We start from the raw sequence: 16,365 nt of genomic DNA, 5'->3' as shown, positions 1-16,365 counted from the left end.
TTACATTTTTATTTTTGGACTTTTAAAAGCAAAGGTAAAATGAGCATTGTTCTAAGCCAAGCCTCTGTGTCCATCCCTCTTTCTAGTTCAGAGGTCAGTTGCCCTCACCCTGTGATCCTGTGTGCAAAATCGTTGACTGGGCTCTGTCTGTCTGGCGACAGCTCAACTCCTGCCTGGCCCGCTTGGGCACACCTGAAGCACTTCTAGGGCCAAAGTATTTCCTGTCTTGTCCTGTAGTCCCGGGACATGCCCAAGCAACAGTGAAGTAAGTGTGTTCTCCTTATTTTCCTACTTTAAAATAGAACATTAGCACATTTTGGATGTCAGATAGTGAAAATGTTGACCAAACTGCTATGCCACCTTCTGTCTTTAACACAGAATGTACATGGTGACCAGGGCTTCTCATGTAGTTACTAAGATAACTATTTTTGCTAAAAACTAGTAGCAGTTCTTCCTCTATCACAAAACTCTCATCATAACCATGTTTGGCTTGCTGTGTGGTGTCCTGGGCAAGGTCTCATGAGGAGAACTTTTATGCCCTCTACCCCTGCAAAAACAAAACCACTACCAGCGGTCCATTGATAAGTTGAAAAACTTCTCCCTTTATTGATACTATGCACTTACTATGTTTTCATTTGAAGCAACTTAGGAGACATACATACAATAAAGTCAATGAATTAGAAAATCAAAAACAAGTGGAAAGGAGGGAAGTTTGTCACTGTGTGGCTTAGTGAGGATCCTGCGATGAACTACAGGATTTGTTCTTGAATTTTCTGTCATCCTGGGCAGAAATCTGTTTTAGAAAGCGGAGGCGACAAATAATATTTTCCTTCTTGGAGGATAAACCACCAAATTAATAACAGCTAACTTCAGGGAATGGAAGAAATATTAAACAGCATGTTCTTACTGTAAAACAAATGCATTTATGGATATTGGCACTGCTGCCTTCATATCTCTCACAATTAAGTCAAAACTTTTTTTTTTTTTTTTTTTAACCTCCAGAGTCTCAGAAACTAATTTGGGCCTTTCCCACACAGAGGATAGTGTTTGACATGAACTGTAGGAGATGCTGAGGTTTTTACCCTGTTGGCCTATTTGTAAGCTGGGGCATTTCCCTGCCATGGTTTCTGGACCAGAAACAAAGAACTTTACCTACATAGTTCTTTCCACTTAGCTCTCAAGTGCCACAGGGTGATCTTGGTGGCCCAGGTAATACTGGGTTTGCATCACAGGTGTGCACCTTCAACCTTCAGTCTTCCAAAGAAGAATGCTGGCAAGAGCTAACACAGAATGTGCAGAAATGCCAGGGTCAGTTGTTTCCCCATAGCCATGTTAAGGAGCTGCCTTTAAGAAAAACAATGAATGAAAACAAACAAACAAACACATAAAGCTTATGTTCTATGTATGTTTAATGCTTTTAGAAGTAAGACTCCTATTGTAGAATACCAGAATTTTCATTTCTATTCCCTATTGTAGTTTTATTTTTTTCCTTGCATTATGCATCACTAGACATTAACAGAGAAACTCACATTAGGTTAATGCTTAATGCCTCACAATACTTAAAACTTTCCTGCCAATATCTGATATCTTTGCAGACTTTCCCATCTTTAATTATTTAAATGTTTTTTAGTGCTACAACAAAGTACAATGTCTTTTGAAGGAATGTTGTGTGGCATCAGGTGCTCCAAATTTGGGCTAAACTCCTGTGACTTACAGCTGTGGGTGCATAGAGTCCACTGGAGGCCATGGCATGTTGACCCTGTCCTCTCTCTGCAGTGCTGAGCCCACCCATCTGCAACCATGAGCCCTTTCCTTGGGGTAGACAGATTTAATTTGCCAGTGATTATAAAATTGATCCCAACTTCAGAAATATTCAGATATAGTATTGTGTGTCTTATTAAAAATATGTAGCAAATAAGTTTCAACTATTTAGGTAGGAACTTTCAGAAAATCTTCATTTTTCAGATCCCTTCACTATTTAAATTATTTCCATGTGTTTATTAGTTCATTTATTCATTCATTTACTCAGGCATCGATTTCAGGATTCAGAGAAAGATGTTAAAGAATTTCTTTTATTGAAATGTATTTTTGAGTCCAAATTGGGTAATTTCACTTATTCCAAATCTACCCAGATAAGGTAGCAAATCTATGGAAGCATTTGTTTTTTCTCCGTGGTTTTCACACTTGTCCTTTGTGGAGTTGTAATTGGTGAGAGGCCTGATGCTAACTGGTCAATCAATCTCTCTTGCAAGGTGGATGTCTAAGCTGTGGAATGCTATCATCGCACCCAGAGTTCAAGAAGCAATACTGTCAAGAGCCTCTGTGAAAAGACAGCCTGGCCTTGGGCAGACTGCTGCTAAAAAGCACCCTAGCCAAGGACAGCAGGCTGTGGTTAAAGCTGCTCTCAGCATCTTGCTTAACAAAGCTGTTCTGCGCGGCTGTCCCCTCCCCAGGGCAGGTATGTGTGTTCCTGCAGGGAAGAGAAGAAATTCACCCTCATATAATACTTGTTGGAATTTGTTTTTAAGGAGTTCTGTTTTGTCTTTTTGTAAGAAAAAAAAAATTAATAGGCACTTCACAACATTGCTCCGGAACTCTTTTAATAAGCACATTGCAAATGACATAATTTCATTCTTCATAATGGCTGAATAAAAGTCATTGTGTATATATTTTTCTTTATTTTTTCTATTGATGGACATCTAAGCTAGTCAGAACTCTGTTTTCAATTACTGGCTCATGTTGGAATCCTAGAACTCTAAGTAAGATGTGCACCAGTCCACAAAGACCCAGCTTGGGAATTAAGCAGAGCTGTGATTTTTCAGGAGTCCCTCTCTGAGAATTGGAGGTGGATTTTGCTTTATCCTATGAAACTTCATCATCACTACCTTCCCTTTGGCAAACTGGAATTTGTTGTTGCAGAGCTAGACCAGCATACAGCTGATTTTAAAGGAGGAAGCTTCCCTTTGTCCATAGTTTCAAGTTACAGCAAGAAAAAAGGAGAGAGCAGTTCCTGGAGAAAAGTGAACACCAGTCCTCGCAAGAAGCCTGGCCGCTTCTCCTCACCCTCCTGGAATAAGGCAGACCTGAGCCATGAAAGTAAGTGGGTATGTCTGCTGCTCAAAGGAAGTTGGGCCCTCATGATGCAGTTTATGGATGCAAATGGGCTTTAATTTTTATCACTGTGCATACCACAAAGAAAAATACCTGAGTACTTCAATGAATGTTTCCATAGACCACACAGAAAATTTAATAGCTACATTTCCGAAAGTCCATGGGAGGCCTCTACCTGAAAAATAATCTTTTCATGCTTGAAGTTTTATTTACCTTGTCAATGATCTTTATTGAAATTAATTCGTTGTTTTTTTTGTAGTATCCACAATTAATGTAATAAGATCATTACACTTTGGCATATTTCACTCTTTTTACATATCATTACTTTTCCAATCTTACATTTTAACAATATGTGTAGAGGTGTATTTTATACCAGTATAAGTCCTTTATGAGTGAATCAGTTTTATTTTAATTTGGAGACAAGATCTTGCTCGGTTACCCAGGCTTGCCTTAAGCTTGTAATCCTCTTGCCTTAGCCTCCTAAGTAACTGAGGTTAAAGGCTTTCACCACTATGCCCAGCTGATATCAAATGATATTTTTTGAAACATGAAAACTTCTTTGAAAGATTAATAAAACTACCATATTTATTGATGCTGACTTTGGCAGACATCAAATCTAAGCTAATTTTGCCAAGTACATACATAATTCATGAGCCAAGAGTTATCTTTTAATGAGACTTTATTTTACAGTTATTACATTGGATATAGGATTAGTACAGTTGAGTTGAGTTTTGACACAATTGTTGAAATACCACATGGACAGGGGGTGTAGCTCAGTGGGAGAGCACTTGCCTACTATGTTGGAGGGCTTTAGTTGGATCCCTAACACCGCCAAAAAACAAAATATAACACCACAACGTGAATCCTTTACATGCAGATCACTATGGACATTCATAAAACTTGGTAAAGACACAGCTTATTTCCTTTCTTACCTAAAACAGAGAGGCAGATGATGTTGGCACAGGCTTCCTAAGGGCAGAATCCAAGCCTGGGCACTTCTTTAGTAAGTAGGGGTGCAGTGGGACATGCCTGTATTTCCAGCCATGTGTGAGGCTAAGGCAGAAGAATGGGAGAATCACGAGTTTGAAGCAAGCCTGGGCAACACAGGGATCCCTATCTCAAAAAAAAAAAAAAAAGGAAAAAAAAGTAATTAGGGGAAAGCCACTAGTCAGTACTTTCAGATAAAGAAAAAATATGAGCAAATAAACTATTACATAATTGTCTTTGATGATCTACTTTTAATGAGAATATGTTAAAATCAATTTATTTTTCAAAGACATTTGTAGGGAATATTTTGTGGAGCAATATTCATACAATTTTAGAATTCATTGAGAAGCAACTAATTGCTCAAGTGTGTTTCTAAATTTGGAGTTAACATTACAGAAACAGCTATTTTAGTGGCATTTAAAATGGTTTAACAGTGTTTCTCCAATGTTTTTGATTATAGGCCAGTCAGATATATCTTGCATCAATCATGTCCAATATCCATAGACCTATGTGTTGGCTTAAGTATATATAACTGATACAAATCAAATTTATGCATGCAGTACAGACTGTTTTCTGTTCTTCAATATATTAGTTTGCAGTTTGAAAAACATAATTTCCATGCTTCTTTGTATGCTGTTCCTATTTCCTAAATGATGCATAACTATTAAAAGTGAAATTTCTACGAGTACATTGCTAATGCCACATGTACTGTAGCACATGAACACGCCCATACATCCAGCACTGCACTTGATTACAGAGTCAGTGATGCCAGAAAACAGACAAGGGTAGAGAAGAGGAGCATTCAATAGCAGATGGTAAATTCCTCTTTTGATTCTTTGGAAATAAAGAAATGTAGACTAGTGAAAAGAGGAGGCCCTGATAAAAGTGAAGTTCAGTATTCCTGAATTGAGCTCCAGATGGTACTCTTTTGCTGAGTTCAGTCATCACTGTACATCAGGATGTTGGTTATTCCCTGGCCTTGTGGCAGTGTTACATAGGAAGCTGTTCCTGGGGGATTCTCACAAGGTTGATGTTAGTCCAACAACAGGATTAAGTATTGGAGGGTCCAGAGTCTGTTTCTTTTAAATGTAGAGTTCAGTATGCACAGGGATGACCCATTCTATTGAAAATGATTATAATTTTTTTAACAGGTATAAAAAATAAGACTGTATCGCAGTTGAATTGTAACAGGAGTACCTGTCTGTCAAAGCAAAAGTAAGTTCTCCTTTCAGTTTTAACTTGTAGCTAACAGATAAATCAGTTTGTGCAACTATTAAGCTATTAATATGATGAAATAGATGTTCTAATACTGGCATTAAATTGAAAAATAATGAGTGAAATCTAAAAATATTTATATTAAGTTTAATAAACATTTAATGTTAATATTTTGCTTTTAGTTTAAATAAGGCTAGAAATACTAGACTTCATTTTCATCAAACTTGATCATTGCTAATGCATTTGACAAATATATGGTAAACTCCTGCATTTATAAACTTTTGATTAGATGATTTTTTTTTACTTTCAGATTTATACAACATAGCATGACTTATGTACCTTTAAATTATATGTTTATAGTGATAATTTCAGCTATTTTTATGTTGTCCCTAGGGAACTGTTGCCGATCTCAGCTTATAGATTGAGATGTTAAGGACGATTGAGTTACTCAGACTAGAAAATTTTGGGCAGTTTGCATTAGGTCTCATAGAAGCCTAGTGAGTCATGTACCAATCATTAGTTCCATCACATACCACCACCTACAAATTTCTGCAATAATCCTATGAAATAGGTGTAAGGATTTCTTATAGAGAAGGAAACTCAGAAATTAAGGGGCAAAGGGAAAAAGGAAATCCTGCCTCAGAGCCAAGTTTTATATTTGTTCCACTGTATCATACTGTCTGCCGAAACATGGTACTTCTTAGCATCTTCATTTTATCTGGTTTGAAAGAAAAGAAAAAGGGGGAGAGAAAGGTTGGAATGTTGTCAGTCCAAGTAGATGTCTTTGTTGAATAAAATTTTATTCTATAAAGAATTTTGAGTGGGAGTTAAAATCCTGTGGAGATTTATTACTGAAGTGTTCTAATCTTTCAGGGTATAGAAGTGGGTTGTTGCGTTAAATAACACTTATGAAATACTTGAAAGGATAATAAAAAGTCTTTCCCTATCCCACACCAAATCCCCAAAAAAGGTACCAGTGCCTAAATTTCCATATTGGGGATTGGGTTATTGTTCTCACATGAAAAATTCATTTCTGAAATTTTGCATTAGGTCCTTGGAGAATGATCTGTCATTAACCTTGACTTTGGATCAGAGATTCTCTCTGGGTTCAGATGATGAAGCAGATCTCGTCAAAGAACTTCAGAGTATGTGCTCCAGCAAATCTGAATCTGATATAAGCAAGGTAAGTAGTCCAAATAGGTGACATCAGTGACTGGAAATAGCAGAAAAACCTACCTTTATAAAGGGACCCTTGAATTCCATCAATTTGTATAATTATAATGCACCAATAACAAATATGGAGGAAGGACACTTGGAGCCATATGATAATACTTGTTTCGTAAAAGAAATTGTTTACTGAAGAGTATAGTTATTGCTCTAAATGAAACTATTCCTCACTTTGCTTAGAAAAGACATTTTCCCAAAATATTTATATAAAATTATTTTTCCAAACATTCTTCTCAAAGACCTGAAGTTTAAATTGTATCTTAACTGCATTAACACAAATCACACCAACATATTTGGTCAGCTTTTTATAAAAGCATAAATTTGACTTTCGTCAAGCTATTTCTAATTTTGGCACATAAGTCATGTATCAGAATTATAACAAGTTTCACAGTAAATTCAGGTTATATGCAGAATTTTAGCAATTCCTGTACAAAAAAAAATAATTGACCTACATAATATATATCACTATGGTCTTAAGCTGTGAATTTTCCAAATATGGAAAGAGCATCAAGTTCAACCTGTCTTGGCCTCTGTCATCTATAGACAGTTTGACCAAACTTCTTGACAGATGCCTTTTAGTTGGAAGAGAGCCTGTGAAGATAGTTGAGTCTTTCAATGCAATCTGTGCAAGTTAAAACTATTATACTTGAACACTCATAATCTCCAGGACCAAGTAGAAATGGCTTTTATTTAATTTTGCTGGAAATAAATTGAAATTCTTATCCATTGGAAAAATAAGGTAATGATTAAAATCTGGCAAATTTTACCCTTTCTTTACTTGACAAATGACTTTGTCTTCCTCTAGAATTATTTTGTTCTTCTTTTGACCTATTTAATACTCTTTTCCCTTACAGGATATTTCTCAAGTACTTGGTGTTGGTTTAACATGCAGCCCTCAAGTCTTTCATGTGAACAGTGCAGGATTTGGGGGGCATGTTGTATGGAACTCCCCAGGGTCAGGGAAGAGGACAGTACTTCTGTGGGTTTCCTGATGTGATATTTAGCTGTGCTTTGAGTATAACTGTGGAGATGTGACTTGATAAATTCTTTATCTTCCAGATTGCTGATTCCAGGGATGATTTAAGGAGGCTTGATAGTTCAGGAAACAACCCTGCATTTTCAGCAATTGTTAATAATACAAGAATGCCAGTGTCACAAAAGGTGAGTGTCCCCTTCTCCCCAAAAATGGGACCCAAAAGAGTTATTGTAGAATTGAGTTCATAAATTTTTCAGTGTGAATCACAAAGTTATTTTTAAATCACAACTAGGAAATGAGAAATAGGATAAACGTAAAAGTTCTCATTAACCAATCAAGATAGGAAAGACTGTTGTTTGAATAGTATCTCGACGTAATGACATAAGAAAGTCCAGTATTTGAGGTGTCATTTCTGTTGTCTTGGTTGTTCTATTTTTAAATGTTTTTTTTTTTCCATTTAAGAACTTTTAAGATTTCTTGCATTTTGGAAAATTCGAGTTACAGCAAAGGGCTAAGTGATAGCATAAAGATCTTATGTTTAAATCTTAATTTCCTCACCTGCATTATGCTTCAGTGAGAAACTTTTCTTTTAAAATAAACCTGAGTGACAAGTAGAGCCAAGACTGTGATAGATTGCACTAACCTCTCGAAATTGCTTTCAGAACTGTGGCACTGGACCATTATTGATTAGTTAATAAGTGGCAGGAGACGGTACAGCATGTATTCCTGGGTAAACAATAAAACTACTTCTTACCCTTTCATTATTTTACGAGGATGCAGATTTCATAGAGGCACTTAGGAGTGTGTGGTTTGTTCACCCAGCCGTGTCATTTGCTATCACATCCTGTTCTTGTCTAGTCCCATGGCAGCTTACAAAGACCTGTGTGTGTGAGGGCAGGATTATAAAGTGGGCACAGTGTAACTATTAAATTATAAATCCTTATCTGATAACTGGCAGCCTTGGACTGCATAGCCACTACTTCATTAGACTTCAGTTCTGGTGATATGTGGAACTGGATGAACTGTTCATTGAAGGAAGAAGGAGGGGATTTTCAGGGGTGGGTCCCTAATAAAATGCATAGCATGTTGACCTGTGAAGAATAGGGCTTTTAAGCTCACTCTATCATAATGTTACCCCCTCCTTAAAAAATGGGATCAGTTTAGAAATTTAGAGAATATTTAAGGTCACTACTGACTGAGCATTTTGGTTGGAGAGTACTTTGCTCAGGGTCTGTCCCTTTCTCTTTTGTGTGTCTATGTGTGCAGTACTGGGACTTGAACCCAGAACTTCACATAGGGTAGGCAAGTGCTCTACCACTGAGCTGCACCCTCAGCACCCTTTGTCATCTTTAGAGTCTCGATTTGCTGTCCATATATGATGGCCTGCCCTGAGCTTTGGTTGATTGGAGACAAGAGCTCATTTCTTAGGACTCCTGTGGAACAGTCACAGGAAGGACCTGTGAGTACAATGATGAGCCACTTTCTCCATAGAGCTGTCACTTTCCTGGATAAAATTGTTGTGTGGTAGAGACTCTCTCCTGTTATTTAAATGTCTGATAGTGAAATGTTTTTTTATCCTTTCTTCTCTGTCACATGACCATATTGCATTACTACAATAAGGTTCTGTCCATAACAAATAGTACTGAAAATGATTGAGCTCTGGGCAATTCAGAACAATTTTGTCTTGAAAGAGTGATTTTTCTTTTACATGGGTCATCTTATCTGGGCTTGTAAAAAGAATGGTGTGGTTGTTTAAATGTGCAGTGTGATGGGAAATGAGGAACACCTTTGCCCCTTGAAGAGTCTTGGAGGGGCGCTTTCCTGATAGCTAGATATTTTTCTCAGATCTGGCCAGCAGAGGGCGAAGGACACTCATTCAGCAGCCTTCTGAAAGCTGCAGACTGGATTCCTTTTCTATCCTCCTGATTGATAACTAGCTTTCCTTGGTTCCATGCCCAGTTTCTTCTGTTATCAGGAAGTAACTCCCCTTTGAGGTAAGAGCTTTGGGTTAGTTGAAAGCTTTTTCTCCTTCACAGCCAGGAGACTAGCTCTGCCTGAAAATAAAAATAAGTAACTTCTTTGTCCTCATTATGCAACACAATGTAACCCCTTACTACTCTTAACAGTTAAGGCCGGTAATTGGGTTTATTAATTGAGAGTCATGATAATCAGCTGCCCTTAGTTAAAATTAAATAATTAAATCAGCAAGAGCAATTACTAATAAATGTTTTATGTAAATGTAAACTAATCTCCTTAAAGCAAAAGTTCTCACCTTTCAGGATAAAATCCACTTGAAGTTTTCTTTTCCCTTCATCCCCAGTGCCCGCATGCTGCCCCCTAGAGGTTCTGATGTAACTGTCTGAGATGGGGCCTGGACATTGCTCGTTTTAAAGCCAGGGCTACAAGCCACTTCTCTAAAATATAGTTCTGATCTGTCATCCTCATTTTACACCCCCGTTTCTTTCTATCCAAATGTCTCTTTACAGGTGTTGATATACCTGCACATAACTTTTTTTTTAAAGCAGTGCTGGAGATTGAACCACTGAGCTATATCCCAGCTCCCCTTTATGAAACTTTCTATACACTTCTCCACTGTCTGTCCTTTTTACAGTCCTGTACATCTTTAAAGATCAATCTGTTTTCCTGCCCCCTATTTTCTGATCTAGATAGATTATAGTAACTTCTTGACTTCATTGAGAGTAACCCTTTATGCTTAATATGAAGAACTTTAGAGCTCAGGAAACATTAACCACCCTTAACTTTCCTATGTGAAGGAGCTGGTGGTGGATATTAGCTTTGATAAAAAGACCCAGAAAGCTGTACTTGGGTGTCAGTAACATTGCTCTTTCCTACAGGACACTGTCAGGCATTTGATCTCCCAGACTTAGACTGCTGTGGCCCAGTGATGGCTTATATTCTCACACCTCCAGAGGCTGATTCAGCCCCAGCCAGAGTCTCCTCAGCTGTGGGTGCTTCTTGGTACTTCATGATTTTCTGCCAAGGGAACTTTTGTCCTAAAGTCATCACCTTCCTCAGTCACAGTTTGGCAATCTGGACTTCTTTCTCTCCCTTCCCCTACAAATGTCCTAGACCCATATCCATACCCTTCCTAGAGTTGCACAGTTGTCTTACCATTGAAGATCAGCTAGAGCCAAGGATCTGGCACCGGTATTCACTTCTGTGATTTAATGTCCTAATAAAGCCTATCACATGTACTTTACTGGGGGGGGGGGGTACAAGGAAATCGATTGGAATCAAGACTATTAGTGACATGCCTAGATGTTTAGGACTTCTGCAGTTAATTCTTATTAAGCCATCCACTTGTTTTCTGTTAGCATAGCCATAATTTTCTGTCAACATAGGATTAAGTGGAAGAGGGGAGACTGAAGTCTCTTGTTAAACTGAGAGAACAGCATATTTAGCCAATAAGAAAGACTTTAGAAATGGTTGGGATTGAGAATAAATATAAATTTGGCTTTAGCGAATTTGAAATGCAGGCTGGCGATAGGTGAATTTTGTTGATTAATGGGTAGAAATGCCATTCTCAAGCTCACAACATAAAGGAGAGCCAGACTTATGGAGTTATACATGATGAAAATTGAAACATTCAGATGGGCAGAAACAAAAGATCACCAACAATCTGAGGTGAACACAGGGCTAAGAACAATGCCACCATTCAATAGGTCAGTGGAGATCAAAGACACTGAGGAGTCAAGGGAGGGTTCTCAACTTTGCACATTAGAATCATGTAGATGATTTTGGTAAGCCACGTGTCCATGCCACCACACCTCAAACAATATGAATCTATGGGCATCAGACCGGTCAGTCTCCAGGTGATTCCAGTGTTTTGACCAACACCGAGAACCACCAACTTAGGACATCCAGGAGAAAGCAGCTGATACTTTTTCCCTGTTACATTCTGGTTTTGAATCAAGTCATCTTGTCATTTGTTTGTATGGTTACTGTCAAAGAGGGAAAGTAATCAATGTTAGCTGTTTCACAAGTACACAGAGTAGTTCACTTAGTAGGTCTCGTGTGTCTTTTGCAGAACTTAATGCAGTATAGGGGAAAATACCCAGAGGAAAGTTCCAGCTTCCTCACTCTTAGAGTGTAGGTGAATCATCTTGTGAGTCTAGCTCTCAGATTCCTCATGGGAAAAATGGAAGACATGGGCCTGGTGCTCATAAGGATTCTGAAACTCTAGAAAGGATGATAACATGTGACATTATGGAAGGGTTTGAGCCACTTAGTCACAGAATTGCTGAGCAGGACCCTTACTTCTCCAGAACCTAAGCTCCATTAGGCAGGTAGGTTTCTCATAGGTGTTAAGCAACTAGAACAACACTTATCTCAGTGAAGGCTCTAAAAGTATTGTTGAAAAATGTAAAAGTTGACTGACCCTAGGTGACATAATTTGTAGAGCTGCCTACAAGTACTTGATTCTTCTCGTATAGCTTATTGTTTTTGAGGTTCCTGTTGGTCAGGAGATCTTAGAGTCATTAGCATTTGTCTCACTGACCCCTGTAGTTAGTTTGGTGACACCAGGAAGGGCCTAATAAAAATTAAGCATATTTACTGGAGTGAATCATTCAGCTTCTATTATATTTTGTTTCGTTTTTCATGAGAACCTGTGTCAAGAGGGAATTTCTATGTTTGCTCGGACAGGAGCATGAGGGCCACCATTAAGTCAGTAACAGTGATAAGTGTGCTTGGTTTCTCTTCTCTTGCAGGAGGTCAGTCCTCTCAGCAGCCATCAAACTACCGAACGCAGCAACAGTAAATCAAAGACCGAGTCGGGTGTCTCAAGAGTTAAATCTTTCCTTCCTGTTCCTAGAAGTAAAGTCACCCAGTGTTCCCAGAACACCAAAAAAAGCAGCAGCAGCAGTAATACAAGGCAACTAGAAATCAACAACAATTCCAGAGAAGAGAATTGGAACCCACACCAACACGAACAAAGTAGAAAAACCTAACCAATAGGCCTGCCTACAACATTCTCACTATTAACTCCTGTATATTTCTCTCAAACACCAAGGACAAGATGTAAATACCTTCAAACACTGTAATATAAAGTATGAGTGCGGGACCACTATTCAATCTTTTGTAAAGAATGTATTTACAACTCTTTTTTTTTTTAATTCTGTAGGATTGAACTTCAATATCAAGAAGTTATGCCAACTTTTCAAGTAGTTTTTTAATAGAAACATTGTAATAGTTTTAATCAAGATGTTCAGGGGTATTAGAACTCTGTACTGTATATTACTCTCTGTACATATGTACATATGTATATTTAAGGAATCATTGCATATGTTACAAAGTATGTATAACATTGGCTTAGATAATATGTATCATTTTAAATGGAGATCATAATTTTATTATGTTCACTTGATGGAGAATGACTAGAATGGGGCAATAAATAACAAATCATTTCTAAGCAGTTATTTTCCATTACAAGCCATATTAAGTATTTTGCCTGTTAAATTCTAGTTTTACATTTTGAATACTTTATTGGCTACATTGCCATTTGGTTGCATCATGTATATATTTATGCTTATGAGTTTGCATTGTAACTCCTGTAAAATATGAAACTATAATGCAATAAAAGTGTTATCTTTCTTAAAATTAAGTTTTGTACCTAAGTGGATATAAGAGATACCTGCATAAAGACTTCAATAAATTAATTTGGAGTTAATCCCCTCTTAATTATTATTTCTATTAGCACAACTGATATTAAAATTGATATTTTCTAGAAGTGACTTTCTAAAATTATTGATGAAATTACTTATTCAACTCAGTTAAGATGCTTTGACACAAAATAAAACATTGAATTAGTGAAATAGTTTTGCTGTATTTTCTATCTCTAACTTCCAATTTAGGAATGTTCTTAATACTTCCACTGTGCTGTTATTTCATTAGTTATTCACAGACTCACCCTTACTAGAAAGTGTTGGTTGAATTAAGAATGTAGCGAACACTTAAGTGGCGCTCCAGCAATAAAACAACTCCCCCCCCCCCCATAGGTACCAACAAAGTACAATTTTAATTTAAGAAACATTTGCTTGTTGTTGAGAGCCCTTTTGGGGCCAGAATTGGTTTTTATATTAAAGCACCTACACCTGCACTGATACTGTTAAATATCTACAAAGCATCAAATAAGAAAACCTGTAGTGAAGATGTCACTTGGGGTGAAATAGGGGAAGACCTTTTCATCAAGGCAAAACTGCATTTCATTCTTTCTGGGCTTTACCTGGACCAGGCCAACCCTGGAGGTGCATAGCTCTGACCTCATGCACAGAGAAGGGTTCAGCGGGGAGGGAAGACTAGAACAAGGGCCCAGGTGTAGGAAGGAGGGAGACTGGGAAACAGGCTTAGACTGGAATGCAATGACTCCTTTGAGCTGGACCCAAGTTCTGGGTGCCCTAGCAGTAGCTGGTACACTCTAGTGTCTACAAAAAGACATCCTGGGAACCAAACTGAATACACTCAATCATAGACCAACAATTCAAGTGGCCCACTGTATTTTTCTCCTGCTTAAGGACAAAATTTAGATTATATCTCATTTGAGTAGTTAGGCTGATGATATAAATATAATGCCCTATCTAAAGACAAGGATTCTGTTAGCATACTCAAGGAACAAAGGAGAAAACAAAATCAAGTTTGGAATACCTTATTAAGATGACCTGTGGTAACTGACCCATGTTGCTTTGACACTTCTTAATAAAATTCAATCTGTACCATTTTTATAATTGGATAGATGGCAGGCTGTCCAAAAGGGGCATTGGAATAGGGGCTTTCAAAATACAGGTGGAAATCTAAGGGGTCATTATATCAATTTAGGAGTTATAACTGACATTTAAAAAAATTCAATACAAAATATCATCACAGTCAATAAAAGTAAAAACTGAAGTTTGTTCCCATTATGTGAATGTATGGATATATGTCCATGTCATTTAAGGTGTAACTGTCATAGTCAAGTGTCTTTGAATGTCAATACCATATAACAGAACCTAGTGTTGGGGTGGGGCTGCGTTGGGGGCAAGCAAATTGGTCTTTGTGGCAAACAGCCTTGATGTGGAAGTAAGCACTGCCATTTACTTATTAGCTCTCCTGTGAGGTGAAACAAGCTACTTAACCTAATGCAGTTTTCTCAGTAAAATAAGGATCACAACAACCCTTCAGGTTGTCCATGGTGTTAGATGAGAGCACAGCGAGGCATTGCTAGGGGCCTCGTTCATTCATAAAATAAGTATTAAATCAGGAGCTCAAATTATTGTGGCATCCCACATAAAGGAAATATTAACAGATCTGATGGGAGAGGAATGGTAAATAGTGCAGTTCTTTGATATTCCACTTCCAACAATGGATAGATTCTCCAGACAGAAAATTAACAAGGAAGTATCAGACAAACTACACTTTAAGCTAGACAGACATAACAGATGAATAGAACATTTCACCCAACAGCAACAAAATATGTGTTCTTCCCCAGCTCACACAAGACATGCTCTACAATAGATCATTATTAGGCCACAAAGCAAGTCTCAAATGTAAGAAAAATTAAAATCATATCAAATATTTTTCCAGCTACAATGGTATGAAACAACCTGGTCCTGAGCAATCAATGAGTCAATGAAACTTAAAGGGAAATTAAAATCTTGAGACAAAAAAACAGAAACAACATACTCAAATATGGATGCAATAAAAACAGTTATAAGAGGGAAGTTCATAGCCATGAACATCTACGTCACAAAGATCCAGAAAAACAATCTAGCATTTTACCTCAAGGAACTAGAAAAACAAAAGCAAACTAAGCCCAAGGCTAGAAGAAAGGATAAAGAGTAGAGCAGAAATTAAAAAAAAAAATCACCATTGTGATTCCAACATCTTTTTGAATTATAATAATTCAAAAATAAATACTGACAACTACATTATGATACTCACATATTAAGCTATGGGTATATGAAACAAGGTACAGACATGTCTAATTGAAAATAAATGTAAAACACATCAGCCATTTCCATTTTCATATTATTTCAGCTTAAACATGAGTCTCTTCCAAAGTAGACTGATACATTTTATAATTACTTTTTATGTTAATAAGAAAACTTTATATAAAAGTTGATTAAAAGTAGCCAATCTTAGTATATAAATTCAGTTAATGCTTAATGAGAATTAAATTCATCTGAATAACCCTGGCCACACTTTCAGTTAGGCACCTTTCTTAACAAGAATGGCCCATTTACAGAAAAGTCACTTTCTGAAGTTATGTGATGTTTTTTGTATTCTCTGTAGGATCATTTTTCCCCCAATATTCTATAGGTTTCAAAGGATTATATTAGTGAATAGATAACCTTTATTAGTCTGTTTTTTGTTTGTTTTTGTTTTTTTAAATATTTATTTTTTAGTTGTAGTTGGACACAACACCTCTATTTCACTTGTTTATTTTTGTATGTGGTGCTGAGGATCAAACCCAGGGTCTCGTACATGCGAGGCGAGCGCTCTACCGCTGAGCCACAACCCCAGCCCTATTAGTCTGGTTTTGACTGTGAAGAATATCTTTAATCATTGACCAAGATGCCAGTTGAGGTTTGAGTAAAAGGACTAGAAAATCCACTGAGATGTCACCTGTGGTGACATAGCAGGACTTTCTTTCATAATGAGGTTGCAAATATTACCATTCAGGAGTTCAGAACTCTGCTGCAAACCTGACTCTGAACATATCTGGGCTTCTGTGTATACATGTGGAAAATTAGAGGATTTTTTTTGCTTCCCAGGAAGAAAAATACAATAAAAAAATCAAATTCTAAAAGTTGTTCCTATTCATACTGACTCTTTCATTAGGGAATCAGCTAAAC

At 37.2% G+C, this 16,365-nt stretch overlaps 1 protein-coding gene across 2 annotated transcripts in view; it reads left to right on the top strand.

Annotated features, from left to right (window-relative positions):
* Positions 1-13,168, top strand: part of Cttnbp2 (cortactin binding protein 2) — a 141,110-nt gene extending 127,942 nt beyond the window's left edge. For both annotated transcript variants that reach the window (XM_076861726.2, XM_076861734.2), the window contains 7 exons: positions 87-265; positions 2,253-2,458; positions 2,920-3,096; positions 5,250-5,313; positions 6,364-6,496; positions 7,600-7,701; positions 12,247-13,168. In XM_076861726.2, the coding sequence (XP_076717841.2) occupies positions 87-265; positions 2,253-2,458; positions 2,920-3,096; positions 5,250-5,313; positions 6,364-6,496; positions 7,600-7,701; positions 12,247-12,486 (1,101 nt within the window). In that variant the 3' untranslated portion in view covers positions 12,487-13,168. The remainder of the gene's footprint in view (positions 1-86; positions 266-2,252; positions 2,459-2,919; positions 3,097-5,249; positions 5,314-6,363; positions 6,497-7,599; positions 7,702-12,246) is intronic.
* The last annotated feature ends 3,197 nt before the right edge of the window (positions 13,169-16,365 follow it).

This window comes from Callospermophilus lateralis, chromosome 1 (genome assembly GCF_048772815.1).
Source record: "Callospermophilus lateralis isolate mCalLat2 chromosome 1, mCalLat2.hap1, whole genome shotgun sequence".
In the NCBI taxonomy this organism is placed as follows: Eukaryota; Metazoa; Chordata; class Mammalia; order Rodentia; family Sciuridae; genus Callospermophilus; species Callospermophilus lateralis.
This window is presented reverse-complemented; position numbering and strand designations above follow the sequence as displayed.